The sequence below is a fragment of the Stegostoma tigrinum genome, chromosome 2, assembly GCF_030684315.1.
Source record: "Stegostoma tigrinum isolate sSteTig4 chromosome 2, sSteTig4.hap1, whole genome shotgun sequence".
Classification (NCBI taxonomy): Eukaryota; Metazoa; Chordata; class Chondrichthyes; order Orectolobiformes; family Stegostomatidae; genus Stegostoma; species Stegostoma tigrinum.
Genome location: NC_081355.1, coordinates 57,632,664 through 57,649,375, shown reverse-complemented (window position 1 = coordinate 57,649,375; position 16,712 = coordinate 57,632,664). Strand labels below are relative to the sequence as shown.

General features: G+C 39.6%; 3 protein-coding genes and 1 long non-coding RNA gene across 16 annotated transcripts in view; 3 read left to right on the top strand and 1 right to left on the bottom strand.

The window, feature by feature from the left end:
* LOC125448037 (homeobox protein Hox-A3) overlaps positions 1 to 3,815 on the top strand; it is a 43,961-nt gene extending 40,146 nt beyond the window's left edge. For all 13 annotated transcript variants that reach the window (XM_059654150.1, XM_048523077.2, XM_059654122.1 and 10 more), the window contains one exon: positions 2,167 to 3,815. In XM_059654150.1, coding sequence (XP_059510133.1) covers positions 2,167 to 2,939 — 773 coding nt within the window. In that variant the 3' untranslated portion in view covers positions 2,940 to 3,815. The remainder of the gene's footprint in view (positions 1 to 2,166) is intronic.
* A 3,569-nt stretch (positions 3,816 to 7,384) lies between these two features.
* On the top strand, positions 7,385 to 9,662 carry hoxa2b (homeobox A2b). Its single transcript, XM_048523120.1, has 2 exons — positions 7,385 to 7,997; positions 8,514 to 9,662. The coding sequence occupies exons 1-2, from the start codon at positions 7,646 to 7,648 to the stop codon at positions 9,251 to 9,253; spliced, it is 1,092 nt and encodes a 363-aa protein (XP_048379077.1). The 5' UTR covers positions 7,385 to 7,645; the 3' UTR covers positions 9,254 to 9,662.
* Positions 9,663 to 9,680: 18 nt separating this feature from the next.
* On the bottom strand, positions 9,681 to 13,467 carry LOC125448137 (uncharacterized). The gene is made up of 3 exons (XR_007246647.2): positions 13,186 to 13,467; positions 10,866 to 11,001; positions 9,681 to 10,008 (listed from the first exon to the last, which is right to left on the bottom strand). It is a non-coding gene; the product is annotated as an uncharacterized LOC125448137 (long non-coding RNA).
* Positions 13,468 to 13,546: 79 nt separating this feature from the next.
* hoxa1a (homeobox A1a) lies at positions 13,547 to 15,906 on the top strand. The gene is made up of 2 exons (XM_048523133.1): positions 13,547 to 14,238; positions 14,685 to 15,906. Exons 1-2 carry the CDS (start codon positions 13,599 to 13,601, stop codon positions 15,035 to 15,037), a joined length of 993 nt encoding a protein of 330 aa, XP_048379090.1. The 5' UTR covers positions 13,547 to 13,598; the 3' UTR covers positions 15,038 to 15,906.
* Positions 15,907 to 16,712: the final 806 nt, after the last annotated feature.

Below are 16,712 nucleotides of genomic sequence, written 5' to 3'. Positions count from 1 at the left end.
TCAAACAATCAAAAATGCATTTAATTAATAAAGAAGCATATTAATATCTATTCAATATAAATTAGACAATTAAAGTTTACAATTCCAAGAAACAGATGGGCAAATGTATCTCATAGGACAATAGGTGTTTTTTATATGTGGTTTTTTTTAATACGTGGACAATGATATAGCTGTAAGGTGATGTAACATACCTATATGGCATAAACATTTAAATCTCCAATAATATATTCCTCTCTCGCACCCCCCCAACCCATTTCTTCCCATTCTACCCGTCTGCCTCTGCAGCACCCATCCCTTTCTTTTTCTCACTGTTTTTCTCTCCCATTGGTCTTCCATATGATTGGACGTTCCCTCTGGTACAAAACAGGGTGTCAATGATGTAGGGATAATGTCATTGGGCTAGTAACCCAAAGACACACACTAATATCCTGAGGCCATGGATTCAAATCCATCTATGGTAGATAGTGAAATTGATTGATAATTTCAAATTTAAAATCTAGCCTAATGATCCCCGAACAATGACCATTGATTGTTGTAAACACCCATCTGGTTCACTTATGTCCTTTACAAAAAGGAAATCAGCTATCCTTACCTGGTATCCCCTAAAAAGCAAAATAGATTACTCTTGATAAATGACAAATGATGGCTTTGCCTGTGGTGCCCACATCGCATGGCAAATAAAAGAAATCCACATTAATCCTGAATTTTCCAGTTATATAACAATGATGTTTTAATTTAAAAAGGTAAATTCACCAGAGTCCTAGAGGATCATAGGTGTTTTGTATATGTATATAATGATACAGATCTGAGGAGATGTGACAAACATATAGAACATAAACGATTAAATATCAAGTAATCTGCTTACATTTTACTCATTGACAGTTAAACATAAAAGACCAAGGTTTTGGACTGAATTTTTTTTATTGAATTCTTAGTTTTAATAGGATACATGTAGTGTCGAAGTTATAATGCCTATTGCTTATCTACACATATAGAAATATATGCATGCAGACGATTCCAATTGATAAAATAAGTGATTTGTAGACAAATGAACTTCTTGTATTAATCAAAATGGTTTTGCAGGGTTAAATACCAGATGTGCATCTGTGGGATTCAAATTAAAATACGCAGAAATACTTATATTAAGTCAGTTGCACAAAACAAGTTTCCATCAATTTTATTTGAATTTAAATAATTCTGTGGACTGCAAGTAGAAGGAGTAACATGACTCAAAACATGACATATTCAGATATTGAAAATATGACACGAGACAGAAAATGCTGAGGAAAACAGGAGGCAAAGAGAATCAGTGTTAACATTTCAGATTGGTAATGTCTCATCAGTACTAGGATAAGTTGGAGATGAGTAGTTATTAAGCTAATTCTTTCCCGAACATTTCCCCTTACACTTATTTTAAAAAAATCACATCACTAATGTTTTTCCAGTTTTAGTGAAAAGATGTTGATCTGATATCTTAGTTCTGTATTTGTCTACAGAAATGCTTGCTGGGTGTTTTCAACATTAGCAATTATGATGAGTGGATTTGATTCACCGTTACTTGTAGTTAACAGATAATCAAATATTGGTAGCCAAATGTTGCTTAACTGTCTTTAAGATAATGTTTCTTATCATGTTTGACACAATTGTGGCATAAGCAAATGAATTCTTACGGAATGGAGGAGGGAGTTATAGTTGTTGGTTTATATTGGCATGTAAGTTAGTTCAGATAACAAAGAAGTCAGGTTTAGGTTTGAGTGAATGCCCCCAAGTAGTAAATAGTTGTCTATACAAGATGTCAATTCAATGCTCTTGGCACGTATTGCTGCTTTTAAAAAAAAACTGTTCTAGTCATTGTAACATGAGTCAAATTGGTGTGTTATTTTGTCATAAGTGATTCAAATCATAACATTCTGGTTGGGATTGCTAATGTTTATGCATGATTATATCTTTACTACTAAGTGTAATAGTTTAGGAAATGAGTAAAGATTACATACATTTTTGCAGGTGGAGAATGCATGGTTAAGATTTTGGAATGGTATGTTAGTGTATGTTATTGCCAATAATTTAGACAATATCACAAGAGTTTTATAATATACATTAAATGACATATTTGAAACGTTTAGAATTCCCAATGACTGATGCAATCTTTATTTACTTTGCCTCCAGTTGAAAGTTCAGCTGGTGAAAAGAGTCCTCCAGGTCCAGCCTCCAAGAGGGCACGCACAGCATACACCAGTGCCCAACTGGTTGAACTGGAGAAGGAGTTTCACTTTAACCGCTACCTTTGTAGGCCAAGGAGGGTTGAAATGGCCAACCTCTTAAACCTCACTGAAAGACAGATTAAAATCTGGTTCCAAAATCGGAGAATGAAGTACAAAAAGGATCAGAAAGCGAAAGGCATGCTAACTTCTTCAGGTGGACAGTCACCCTGCAGAAGCCCCATTCCCCCATCTGCTGCCGGAGGATATGTAAACTCGATGCATTCCTTGACAACCAGTGCTCCATATGATCCCCACTCGCCTACATCCTTCAATAAACCTCATCAAAACACCTATGCTATTCCTACGTCTTATCCAGGGCCCCTCAACAATTGCCCACCTCCACAGAAGAGGTATGCTGGGACAGCCACTGTGACACCTGAGTACGATACGCATCCTCTTCAAGGTAATTCTGGCTATGGAACTCCTCATTTACAGGGTAGCCCAGTCTATGTTGGAGGAAATTTTGTGGAATCCATGCCAAGCTCTGGGCCTTCCCTTTTCAGCCTAACTCACCTCGGTCATCCTCCCTCTGGAAATATGGACTATAACAGTGCAGGGCCAATGACAAGCAACCATCACCATGGACCTTGCGACCCACATCCCACGTACACAGACCTTTCTTCACACCATCCGTCTCAGGGAAGAATTCAGGAAGCACCCAAGCTGACCCATCTGTAGTGGACCAGTTAGCTCCTGGTGGACTATCAACTTTCTCATGGTTTTATATCATATTATCTATGATTACATCCCTCTTCCACCCTTTCCTTTTTGCTTCAGTACCAACTCTTATAGTTTACAAGTAATGTACCTAATGACAACCAATCTTTGCTTGCGTTACTCTGTCTCTGGTTAGTGGTTGTTCTTTTCATGGACTCCAGCCTTAACATTCAGTAGTAGAAGTGAAGTACTAAGGCTTACAGAACTTTGCATATATAATCTTCTACTTTATGGAACAGGGTATATGAACAAATTTTCTAAAAAAAATACTTAAACGTGAATTTGTTCGTGCTTTATTTTTCCTTGCGAGGAACGGTAAAATGGTTTATATTGCACTTCTTTACATTGAATGGTTAAACAAGATCAAAGCGCTTGTACAGGGTCTCCCTGGGCAAATAAGAGTTCTTGTCCATCTTTCAGTATGTGTGTATGCTGGTGAACATTCAAATTTATTTATTTGCTCTTGCAAAGGAGAATATTCTAAGTGTTTAAAATATTATTTATCCCCATTGACGCATATTTATAAATAGAACTGTACATTGACTATTTACTTTGTTCTGTTCAGCCTTGTGTTTTAAGTCATGGTAAATATATGTTTTTTTTAATTCATGTAAGATACACAGAAAAGTAGTTTTCTGTTAGTAATGTATTCTTGAAAAAACGCAATTTGGTCAATTGTGGGAATAACGCCAAGAAAAAGGGACTTAGTCTGTAACTGTAGTATTCTTAAAATGGAACACAAAATTGCTGCAATTTTGTTTTAGGTATGCATTCCATGCTGCAAATGAGATATCCGTTGAACAGCTAGTTCTGACGAATAAATTTTTTTGTCAGCAATACTGTGGTATTTGTAGTGTTAATTTCAATGAATTGCGTATTACATTTTGCTTCTATAATATTTACAAAAAAATCAGTAATACACAGCATAGCACTCAGCTGAGAAGGCAGGTTCCCTTTGTGTTGTGCGGCTATAACCAAGTGCTTCAACCCCCACACTGTAACATCATCCATTATCATGTGGCTTGCATCTGTCTCCAATGCTGCATTTATTGAGGCCAAGAAAGAAAAGGACTCAGATCCCCTCTCCCCAACCCCCTATGCCCCACCACCGCATTCTGCCACCCTTTCCAAAAAAACCCGGAAAAAATGAAAAGATTTACAAGAAGGCATTCCTAACGTCATGTTTTAATTATTAATAATGATTTGTTTATCACGATGCATATATAGTACATACAAAAGATACACATATTACATTGGATAGACAATACTTTGCCAACCGAAAATATTACTACTGCCGCCGTTTCTCGGTCCGTTTTCCAAAGAATCCTGAACATGCAGAGAAAGAGAAAGAAGAGGAGAAAACGTCAAGATTCAGAAGGACTTCGGATTATTAGTTTTAAGTTGATTTCTGATTAAGCGATACCATTGGAAAATAGTTTTAAAATTCCGACAGATTCCATTTATACCTCGATTCTAAGCAAAAAAAAGGCAATTTCAGCTGAATTTTCTATATAAAATACCAGGCGCTGGAAACGCTTGTTTAAATCACTGCTTTTAAAATCAAAGCTATCGTTTAATTTTTAACTATTTCAAATAAAGTACGAAAAAAATCTTTGCTTGTACATAACAATGTTGCCACTATATCCCTTAGATATTGCAAAATGTCCCAGTAATTTCAGATAAAGTGAACAACTTCACGTTTGCTTTCTCTAATTAACAGCTTTGTTGAAAGTATTAAATTCAATTTATAAAATATTAAGTAACTCAACATTGATACATATTTCGCATAACTCCAACGGTCAAATCCTTTTTCAACATGAACTCCGAGCCCGCATTTCCCGGGCCAACGAATAAAGCTCAAAGTGAACATGCAGTGATGGTTTCCCATTGCAATGACAGCATCGTTACTTAAGAATTTTCCCTTGTCCAGATTATTGATTTAAAAAACAATATTTTGAGACTTAGATAGCATTGGCGAAAATTAAAGCATCGAGTAAAAATCAAATGTCTGTGGATAGTTTTAGATACCTCACTGAATCATTGGAAACGGTATCTACAGGCTTGCTAAATGGTGAGACAATCGGAAGGGGAAAGCTTACCATTAGCTCTCGAGTTTTATAAAAAAAAATTCCATGTGGCAGAACCTGAGTGCCGAGCAAAGAGACGCCATGTTGTCGGCATATTCCCCGTCAACACTTCCCTAAGGAGATGCTGTCTAATTTATCTTTCTATCCAAAATACATGGGAGACTTTCTCTACTCAACTAGCAGTTATGAAAGTGACACAATAAAAATGCATATTGACAAACTGAATAATGCCACCTAAGTATAACATGGATTACAATTCATGAGTAAACTATCATTAAGCTCTGGTTTTACACATGCAGATTGAACGAAGTTATTTAGTGAGCTTGTACCAGTCACGTTTATTTCCCTGCAGTATCGGCAAAACAAATTTCCTTCAGTAAGCGGCTTTAAAAAGTCTGACTGAGACGTTCTCCGAGAGAATGCAGAATGAAATATTAAGAAGTTATTTGATAAGCTTACCGTGTTCCCAAAGATTGACTTGTAACGAAACATCCCTTACAACTGACATATTTACTCAGTATTTATTCATTTCCTTAGCTGTTGTTTCGGAGTAAGGTTTTCAATTTCGAATCAGTTTAAATGTTTGCCCTCATTAAACAACATAAAGGTACATAATTGCTCTCAGAATCCAGGAATTTACTCACAAAACAGTGACAATCTAACCAAAATTTCCTATGTATGTAAACAACCCAGAATATGGTATACGTTTTCTTCAAGCCGTATAGATTGCAGAACTGAAGAATTCTCAGCCGGATGCGTGTATCTTTCCTAAATATTCCAAGCAGCAAAAGTATTAATAACAACGACGTTTTTGCATCTTAAAATATATCATTTTCTCTTTCATTCCGTTTTGTGTTGCTAGCAAACCGAATAAAACGCGCTTTGCTTTCGCCCACATGCCCTCTGCAACAGAAAAGCTGTGAAAATCTGCAGAAGGCAAACACCTACACATGTTTCACATACAAAAGCGCCATTTAATTGCTAAAAGCCCCTCTATTTGATGCTTAGCATCAAAACCTACAGTTCAAACTTAAACAGGGAAAGATGGTCAAAATGATTCAAAGATTATTTAATATTTCCTATGAACTCACCCTACTCCTGCGTTATTAGCTCAGTACCGTAAGTCATGTTATGATGATAAGCAACAATTTTTTTGTAACTATTCAGAAGAGTAAGCAGTGTTCTCAGTCTCTAGCTGACGGTATTCGACATTGCATAGAGAAGCTTTAAATGTGTTCTTGGGGGCTAGAAGCTGTCAGACCTTTTGCCGAGCAAGATTGATAGGACACATACTTCCTTACAGCTTTGTTTGCGGTATAAGTAAAAGGGAGGCCCAGAAAACCACTGCTACTTTCATTTTACCCAGTTCAATAAAATCCCTTGATGTTGAGGATTTTTTAAGTGCGAATATATTTGGCAAATACTGCAAGGCCATAACGAAAATAAGTGCACGGTAAGTTTGTTTAAGGGAGCCCTCCCCCCACTATTTCACAATTTAGACAGAAGTGTGATTGTTTTTAAAAGGAATTTGAATTTTAAGTTTGGGAAAACAACCGCACGCTTTAATTTTTCGTCCATTCCACGCAAATACTCGTTATATTCAAACTCTTTCGTTTTATGCTATGTTTATACATAATGTATACATGTTTGTGCATTTATTCATGTGCTTGCGCATATCATTTAAACATAGCTGTCTATTACCACCCGCAGTTAATGTTAGACTTTGCAAATTTCACAAAACACAAGAGAATACAATACCTTCAGACATACGCCTTTTGCGTTTTTCGTTGGTCATAAACAAACGACAATAAAAATAATATAATGTAGCATCCAGAATCACCGCCATATTCGAACTCCTGCATGAATTATTGCCTTCGTACAGCACAATAATCAAAGAAAGTCCGGTACTGTACAAATATGATAATAGGGGGGACGAAACTCCCAACGAAAACATGAAGCAAATGGCTGTAGCTTCGTCTGTGTAACTTCTTATGTGGCTGGGTTCTGGGGTCCAATGTCAAAACTTTGAAGATGAATGGATTACTTTGTTAATGACTCTAGGCGTCAGATTTAGGTGCAAGATGATTTGTGAGGTGCTAGTCGTCTTCATGACAGTCGATAACACAGAGAGAAAGAGGAGCCAGCAAGTGTGGAGGAGACAAGAGAGGAAGAGAGAAAGGAAGAGGCAAGGCTGAATGAACTGATTTTCACTTGCTTTAAAATAAAAAAAATCTTTTTTTCACATTTATTATGGGAAGATGGATCAAAAAAGTGGAAATCAAAACACTGCTGGCCTTGAATGAGGCGTTTCTCTCCGACTTTTTGGATCAATCACATAGACAGTGCCTTCTTTTGATTAAACCCCAAATTGTCATTGGGCAGACGCAATCATGTGACAGCGAATTCGGTCCAATTTCAACCTTGTCTCCATGAATTCAATAGTTTAATAGTAGCACGGTCCCCATACGGCTGTAATCAGTGAATTAGAAAAAAAACCTAGCAGCGATATTTATTTTTTTTTAACGATCCAAAAAATAACTAACACCTAACTTTCTCCCCCTACGTTCTGTGGAGACGGCAATGAATTACGAATTTGAACGAGAAATTGGTTTTATCAATAGTCAGCCGTCGCTTGCTGAGTGCCTGACATCTTTTCCCCCTGTCGGTGATACATTTCAAAGTTCATCAATCAAGAACTCGACGCTTTCACACTCGACAGTGATTCCTCCTCCTTTTGAGCAAACCATCCCCAGCCTGAATCCCAGCAGTCACCCTCGCCAAAACCGGCCAAAACAGAGCCCAAATGGCACAAGCCCTTTACCAGCCGCGACTCTACCTCCGGAATACCCCTGGATGAAAGAGAAAAAAAACTCCAAGAAGAATCACCTGCCTGCTTCTTCGGGACCCGCAGCATCCTGCCTTTCCCAGAGAGGTCAGCTCAAAGACGTTTCATTTCTAATTATTGCCTTAACTTAATCTTGCTTATTTGCATGATTGTTGAACCAGTTTTTGTTGTTGTTGCTAGTTAATGATGAAAAGATCGAAGCACTTTTGCCAACTTGTTTAATGCAGTATGATTTATTTGCCAAGCTAGTCAGAAAATGACCTTCTGTGCTCTCCCCATCCTAGAGTTTTGATATTTGACAGTAATGAAGAGTGATAGATGAGCGCACTTTCGTGGTAAAGCAGCTGATGCAGAGATCACCAAATGTGGAATGGCTGCAGTAAACTTTACTGTAAGATTGGGCTTTAGTGCACGTGTATCTTCTAATATATTTAATATTTTAGCAAGAGACAGACGCCACAGGCGTAGTCATTGAAACAATGGGGTTTACTGCATTCAGGCGGCCATTTTGTTGCAGTGAATGGTGTATAATTTTATCTAATTTTGGGTTAAGTGACTGCAAACTCCTTTAAATACTGTTTTCCACTTTACTTTTGTTCGTAGAAACTCATGAAATTCCGGATAATACTGGTGGGGGATCGCGGAGATTAAGGACAGCTTATACAAACACACAGCTTTTGGAGCTGGAAAAAGAATTTCACTTCAACAAGTATCTGTGTCGACCCAGGCGGGTGGAGATTGCTGCTTTGCTTGATTTGACTGAAAGGCAAGTGAAAGTGTGGTTTCAAAACAGACGAATGAAACACAAAAGACAGACCCAGTGCAAAGAAAACCAAAGCGGCGATGGCAAATTTAAGAACTTGGAGGACAGTGGGCAGACTGAAGATGACGAAGAGAAGTCACTCTTTGAGCAAGGCAACAACAATGTTACAGGCGCTCTCTTGGACAGGGAAGGCTATGGTTTTCAAACCAATGCACTGACTCAACAGCAGGCGCATAATTTACACAATGGAGAATCCCAAAGTTTCCCAGTTTCGCCTTTACCCAGCAATGAGAAAAATCTGAAACATTTTCATCAGCAGTCACCCACTGTTCAAAACTGCCTGTCAACAATGGCCCAGAACTGTGCAGCTGGCTTGAACAATAACAGTCCAGAGGCCCTTGATGTCCCTTCTTTACAGGATTTTAACGTATTTTCCACAGAATCCTGCTTACAGCTTTCAGATGGAGTATCGCCCAGTTTGCCAGGCTCCCTCGACAGCCCTGTGGATCTTTCTGCTGACAGTTTTGACTTTTTTACGGATACTTTAACCACAATCGATTTGCAGCATTTGAACTACTAACTGAAAAGTCGGTGTGAGCAGAATATGCCTTCTTTTAAATTCGTTTCCTTTCCTTCAGTTGCTTTCAAATGGTCAGTATTTCTTTTCCCTTTTAATCAACTTGAATGTGTTCGAAACCATCTATAACTGCAAAATTTAGATACTGTCTTTGGACTAATGTCCCGTGTTTTATAACCCGTCATCAGCACTACATCCGTCTCTGACGAAAATTATCGCATAGAAATCTACCGATATCTACTTTACCCTCTTTTCCTTTTGTATTATTTGAAGGTACATTGTCATAAATAATTTGATAGAGCATATCATTTACACGCTACAGGTAGCCATCCTGAAGCATTTTCTTTCTCAGGACTATTTTCACTTAATAAATAACTTTCATTTTTTCACATAAATGCATTAATAAAATTGAGCAGTCTGGTCAGTGTCGTTATTTACGTTTTCATAACAGTATTTATTGAAGAAGAAGATGAAGAAAAATAAAAAAATCCAGGATCTTTATTTTATGACTCCACAAAAACAACAAGAAAGTTGTGTTTTAAAACTTCCACTAACATTGCCCGTGGTATAGACCAAGGCTCAAGAAAAGTCAATTAATATTGCCTTTATTAAGTTATACAAAAAATGTGGCGCCGGATTTTAATATTAACACTTCAACAGAATAAACGAAACAAAGGCAAAAAGGAATTAATCACATTTCGAAGAAAAATCTTCTTAAGTTCACACCCCATGGATACATCTGTCAGCACTCAGAAAATCTAGGAAAGAAGGGGAAAAGTTTAGGAGTGTTCATTTTCACGTGTGCTTGCTATTAAAGAAACCTCTGTTTATTGATGTCAGAATCTAATCTTTATTGCTGATTCCTCAATTCCTTATCTGTCTTACTGCCAGTCAGTATCAACAACAGAGAATTCCACATGTTTTACTGCAGCAAGTCAGATTAAAACTCGTCCACGTACAAAATAAACTGATCCTAAAGATCGCCAGCCTTACTAAGTAGTTTACTATTTCAGAAATGAAGCGTTTAATAACGAAACCCGGTTTATACAAGTCAACCCTGTTTTCCAAAAAACGGAGAAGCTACTGAGGTCTGAGAGGAAGCCGGTGAGGCGCTTTAAAAAAACATCTATTTCAGCCCAAATGCCTAATCGGTCACAGTCCTCCGTCCTAAAATAAAAGTCTCCAGAAGACAAAATCGTAAATCTTGGGACCATATCTTTTAAAAACATAAAGCATTTTGTGCTTCCTTATTGCAGCTGTATTGTGTAAATGAAATAACAGCTGTAGGAATGCATTCGCATTGTGCGCTAGGCTTTTTAGGCGGCAGTTGTTTTTTGCTTTTATGCCTCTTCTATCATCCTACTCCTCCTACACCCCCTCTGCCGAGGAACGCGTTGCAAGCTTCTTCCAACTGATCAGGAACTTTCACTATTAGTGGCGGTGGACAATGTGTTCGTGTTGCCATTTGTAAAAGCACGTTGGGCTTTTGCGTAAGCAGTGACAGGAACAGCTCTGGAGGTAATTCTTCCCAAACTCATAAATCAAAGCTCTTTTATGAATGAGAATGTCATCAAATGGATCAATCGCAGCAGTACATACAAAAAAAACATCTTACGTATTTGCCTGGACCAGGGAACCCCTGTCAGTTTCTAACTTGTAGGCGTTGAGTCGTGATTCATTTTCACTGTTTTATATAAGGAGCACGGCGTTTTCCACTGCTGTTATTGATACTTCCTTCGAATTTAGTCTCCCTGCGTGAGAATTTATAACGATAGACTGAAGTTCTAATTGTTTAATCATTAAACAGAGAAATAATAGGAAAGATTCTTTTCTAAATTTCATACTGAATTTACTGGCTTTGTGCCCAGGTTTTTATATATATATATATAATTATCGGGCTGCTGTAATCTTGTGAAAAGGGAAGGCGACACTTCCTTATTAAAAACAAACCGCTCGGGCAAATAGTGACACATTGTCGATAACTTGTCGCGATTAAAACAAGTCCTCACACGACATAATGGGCAATTTGCTACAAGAGACGTGTCCTTAAACCGAAAGCACAATGGAAGAGACGCGCCCGGTCCCTCAGTACCAAGGGCTTTCAGGCACGCTGGACGGCGCATGGTGACGGCGATTACCCGAAAATGCTCCAAGCCAGGCCTTGGTTTTACCGGGGTGCGGGGGGATGGGGCGGACATCTCAGGGAAGAATTAGAAAAGCTCCCTCAATAGAAACCTTCTACTGAGAAGAGAAGGGGATGATGGTGGTGAGGCGGAAGGGCGTTTTTTTTATTGTAGAAAACTGAAAAACAGAAAAGGCAATTTTTGTTGTTGTTGAAATCGATTCAATCCAGATTTTTTTTTGAGCTGGCACTTTCCGCTACAGTGAGTGTTCAGACCTAGTAAGTAAAGATGGCGGAGCTGAATGTAAATTTGTTCATTTGTTTTAACTTAGAGAACATACGGACAGTGGGAGGAATGTGCTGATTTATTGTTGAGTTTCGTGTATGGCCAAAAATCAAGTCCGGATATATTTCGGTAAAATTACCGTTGTGAACACAAACAAGAGACGTTTTATCGCACTCAACAACAAAGGTTTCTTTCTCTTCGAGGGCTGCAAGTCAGTTCTGTGTAATTCTTTTTGTTTTGCTTTGGGATTGAAAACTGAAATTTTTCAGAGCATTATTCAATAGATCAGGGAGCAATATTTTATACAGCTGATAGAATTGCCATTGGCCAGAAGTATTTTTTTTACAAATACATTTCTTGAGACTTACTTTTAGGTAATTTATTTTTTGCTAATTTCATGAAGTCAATATAGTAAAGAATTTACATTCAGACCACACATCGCAATTTTCAGCTCCTTTTCCAGTGCACGTGGATCAATACTTAAAATAAATCCCCCTTTTTTTGAGGCATTTACATTAATTAATTACGCGTCAACTTTCCAAAAGCCTAAATAATCTCCCTGTTCCTCGTGTGATCGCCATTCCCCAGTGCTGGTTTACAGTTTTACAGCAGGGTTAGGAACCACCATTTGTCGTAACTAAATAATCCGAGTAAATTACTGTATCTAACCCTGACCAACGTCACTCTGTAATGTGCATTAGATTGATCTGAAATCACCACCGGCCCTGACTGCTCGGATAGGTCTCTACAGGAAGCTGACAGATGGGTGGCAGCGCCTTGCAAGCGACCACGTTTGGTTACATTATGCCTCAGCCAGGGATTGTTATTATTCATATCGGTGTGGAAAGCAACCCGTCTGATTCCCGCTTCAACCAGAATAAATAGGCAGGGAGCCAATATGATCTCGAAGACACTTTGGCTGCCCGTAACCCTATAGTGAGGGGATGCTCCCGCCAGCCTGTGTTCGATTGAAGAGCCTGCTCATTTCCATGCCAATAGCGAGAAACTTGAGGACTGGCAAAGGCCAGGCCTTGATAGGCTGTTGCATGTTTCCTTGTGACATTAATGCACAGTAAAGGCAAGGCGCCTCCTTTTACAACAGCGCACCAGATCACATATAGCTTAAATACAAATCTCTGGGCCATAAAGCTCGTCGTCCAATCAATCATCTTATCCTTTTATTTTCAGGGTAATCTTCACAGTTGCGCTGCAGTGATTGGGGTATAATCAGTTCACAATATGCGCAGGCCTGAACGAAACACAGCTCTGCAGCAACTACCTGGATTTTCTTTCATTAAAGTGCGCGAAATGATCTGACACCCAACAGATCTGCTTTGCATAGCTTCCCCCCGACCTACGTATAACCTATCTCAGCATGAAAAACAAATCACCGCTCTCGCAGACACACAATGCTGCAGTTGAGACACCACAGAGGGACACGGATTTCATCCTTACAGTGGAACACTCTGATGCCATTCCCCTTACCCTTACAGGGTCTGGCTGTTAGGTATTTATCCAGCGACCTACCTGAGACAGAAGCTGCTGCGCTGAGCGGAACGCGCTATTACTCCCCATGGTAGACTCGCGGTAACTCTTAAATGGCGCTGCAGGTCCGGAAAGGAACAGTACGTGCATCTTGAACAAATTCCTGCTGCATTCTGCTGGGCATGCTTTGAAGTATAATGCATTCGCGGGCTAATAATGCGCGTAACCTTGATGGGAGAGCGTTTGGAATTTCAATGCCAGTAAAACGGTGATCGATCAGCAGCAAGAGCATGCAAACTTCTCAGGCAGCCCGGCGATTGGGCGGGTTTGGTCACGTGGCGACACTTGCCTGTATATTGATATCAGTTTCTTTCAGCCCCATTGAGGAAGTGGGCAAGTTGGCACCGTCCATCCAGGCTGGTGGACTTTATATGCTGGTTATACCCCAGTGACAGATGGACAATGCAAGGATGAACACCTTCCTAGACTATTCCATCATTAACGGAGACACTGGGGCCTGCTCTTCCAGAAGTTACCATGCAGATCCAGGAATTGCAACTTACCAGTCCTGTGCCGTTAGTAATAATAACTGCACCGCTGATGAACGCTACATCGTGGCCAGAAGTGTCCAAATAGGTGCTCCACCTCCTCCTCGTCACCATCACCAGCCTAGCTATACACATCACAACAACCTGGGTATCTCTTACAGTGCCCATCCCAACTGTGGGGCAGGATACCCAGCCCAGAGCTTTAGCACAGGCTACAGTCATCATCACTACTCATTGAATGAAGAGGCGGATGGTAACGGAGGGTACTCTCAGTGTGCTCCTGCTGTCTACCCTGGGAACATTGGCTCGGCCATCAGCCCTCATCAGCACGGCTATGGTGGGATGGTGGGGCCAAGTCAATATTGCCATCACCCTTACGGGCAAGAGCAGCAGCAGCAGCCGAGTTTAGCCCTAGCTACAGGCTGTCACCCGTCGTCCCCCGCCCACGGCAGCCATCAAGAACCTTGCTGCTCCCCGTCAGCTGAGACCCCTCCCCCAGCACAAACCTTTGACTGGATGAAGGTGAAGAGGAACCCTCCGAAAACAGGTAAATTCTATTTTCGAGGTGCAATATCTTTCCACAGGTAAATCATTGTCAGGTGAAAGCCGATACTAGCAGATGCGGTGGGGGGGAAAGCGTGTCAGACTCGAGTTGAAAGAAATCTTGATCTGTTGCATGTTGTTTAAGATGATCGAATGGCTGCATCTTTCGTCTACATTGTCTTTTTTTCCCCCATCTATTCTTTCCTTTCCAGTCTTATCAGCATTGTGTGAGGCATATTTTCAACACCACCTAGCTGATGACATGCAACAGTTGTAGTGTAATGCTTTTCGGCTTTTCATGACAAGACATTCCCAAACTACTGAAAAGGGAATGATTGATTATCTATGCAGTCAGCCGAATCTAGCTGTCCCAAGCAATTGTCACAGCCTACCTGTACGATTCCTTGCCTGACTCACCTGTTATGTGCTCCTTTCTATTCACTGATTTAGGGAAGGCTGGGGAGTATGGTTTTGCTGGTCAGCCCAACACAGTGAGAACTAATTTCAGCACTAAGCAACTAACCGAGCTGGAGAAAGAGTTTCATTTCAACAAGTACTTGACCCGGGCCAGACGTGTGGAAATTGCGGCTGCCCTTCATCTCAACGAAACCCAGGTAAAAATCTGGTTCCAGAATCGGCGGATGAAGCAGAAAAAGCGGGAGAAGGAGGGCTTCGCCTCAGCTTCTCCGGCCACTCCAGGGAGTGAAGCAAACACAGAAGACACCTCAGACAAATCGATCTCTACCTCGTCGACACCCTCCCCATCATCATCTACCTCAGAAACGATTCATACTTCAGGCTGAAAGATTCCATAGCAGCCCCCACAACTGGAAACCTTTTCATTTGATAGTTGTTTCAAGTTAGGAGGGAAATATGTAATGAGACATAAATGTCTGGGAAACAACCCCAAATCAACTTATTTTCTTTGGGGAAAATAATCAGCCAATCTCTAAATGCACCAGAGATGCACTATTATAGAAGTGTTTACACTGAGAACCAACTACTGTATAGTATAATTGTCCTATTTTAATTTAATGTGTTGCATATATATTGTAAGCTGCGCTGGTTGTATATATTTTGTCAAGAGTTTTATCTTTTTACAAGTATTTTCTAAAAAAAAGAAAGCCAGTGTCTTATGCGACATAGCTGTAGAGTTTTTATAAGCAAAATGTTATCAACGAATCAAATATACGTGAAATGTTTCTTGTATTTGCAGAAAGCAGAGCTGAGTAGATAGGGGACCTCTCCTTAAACTGTGGACGACTTTATGTACAGAAATTACCATTGCACTGGGCTGTGTAAAATTTGAGCAATGTTAAATGTGTTCCCCTCCCAAAGTACATGGGCTGTCTGAAGACCAGCAGTAGCACCTTGTTAAAATACCTCAAAATGATCATGTTTACTCCGATATTTGTTGGACTTAATTTCGTAAGCTACCTGTCAATGTAAGTTACGGCCAAATGATTGTTTTCCTTGTGATTTGTGTACGGAATTTTGCATGATACAACGCTGTCAGTGTGTGCTTAACCCATCACTGAGTTTTATCAGTTCTTCTGTGTGACTAGATGTATTATACAATCAGCACGTGATTTGAATCAGTTCTGAGATTTTCTGTGACTGAAATCCAGGACAGAATTTACGGGTCCAAATAATAAATTATATTAAAATGCTGCGTTTCTCTATCATGTTACAGTTGCATTTAAGTTATCTTAAGCATGTTACAGTTTCTTGACCCTCGGCATGAACTTGCACCCCCATCAACAATGTTCAAAATCGTCCTTCAGATCCCGGACACTGCTAAACATCACGTTTAGTTATTTCATTTATTAATTGGCGTTTTATTTAATTTCGGTTATTGATAGGTAACAGTTCATGAAGTCAAATAGGACAAGTTATTTTATTCACAGGAAATACCTGCGGGTCTTTAAAGTGGCTTTTGCAATGTTAAAAGCTTCTTAGAGTGCATCTAAACACTGACCTTTTCACCTTGAATGGCTTATTTACATATATGTAAACAGGCCATTCTCCAATGACAGTGGTTGTCATCAACTTGACTTGCTTCAAAATGCAACAAAGAATTCACCGCATTCACAGTCACACTCTAGCAAACGAAGTATAAGAAATGGAAAACACAAGTTTATCGACGCAAGGTTCCAAATTAAACTATTCTCGAGTTGTTTTGATTGAACAGATTGCTGAAGCCGCGTGACTAGAATGTCGCTAGCATTTGCTTGAGAAACATGATTAGATGCAGTTTGGTGTCAATAAGCAAAAGTCGATGGTGTTGTAGGGCATGTCGGCCATATCAAGGGTGATGTCTGCTGTAGAGTTGTCTTCCCCTGGAAGATTACATTCGACGCAAAAGAGCTTCAAAGAAACCTCCAACTTTTTGTCTTACGTGCTACTCAGCGGTTCCAGCATCACTTTCCGTTTACTAAAGGAAACAGATTGAACAAAATCAAAATTTGTCAAGAATTA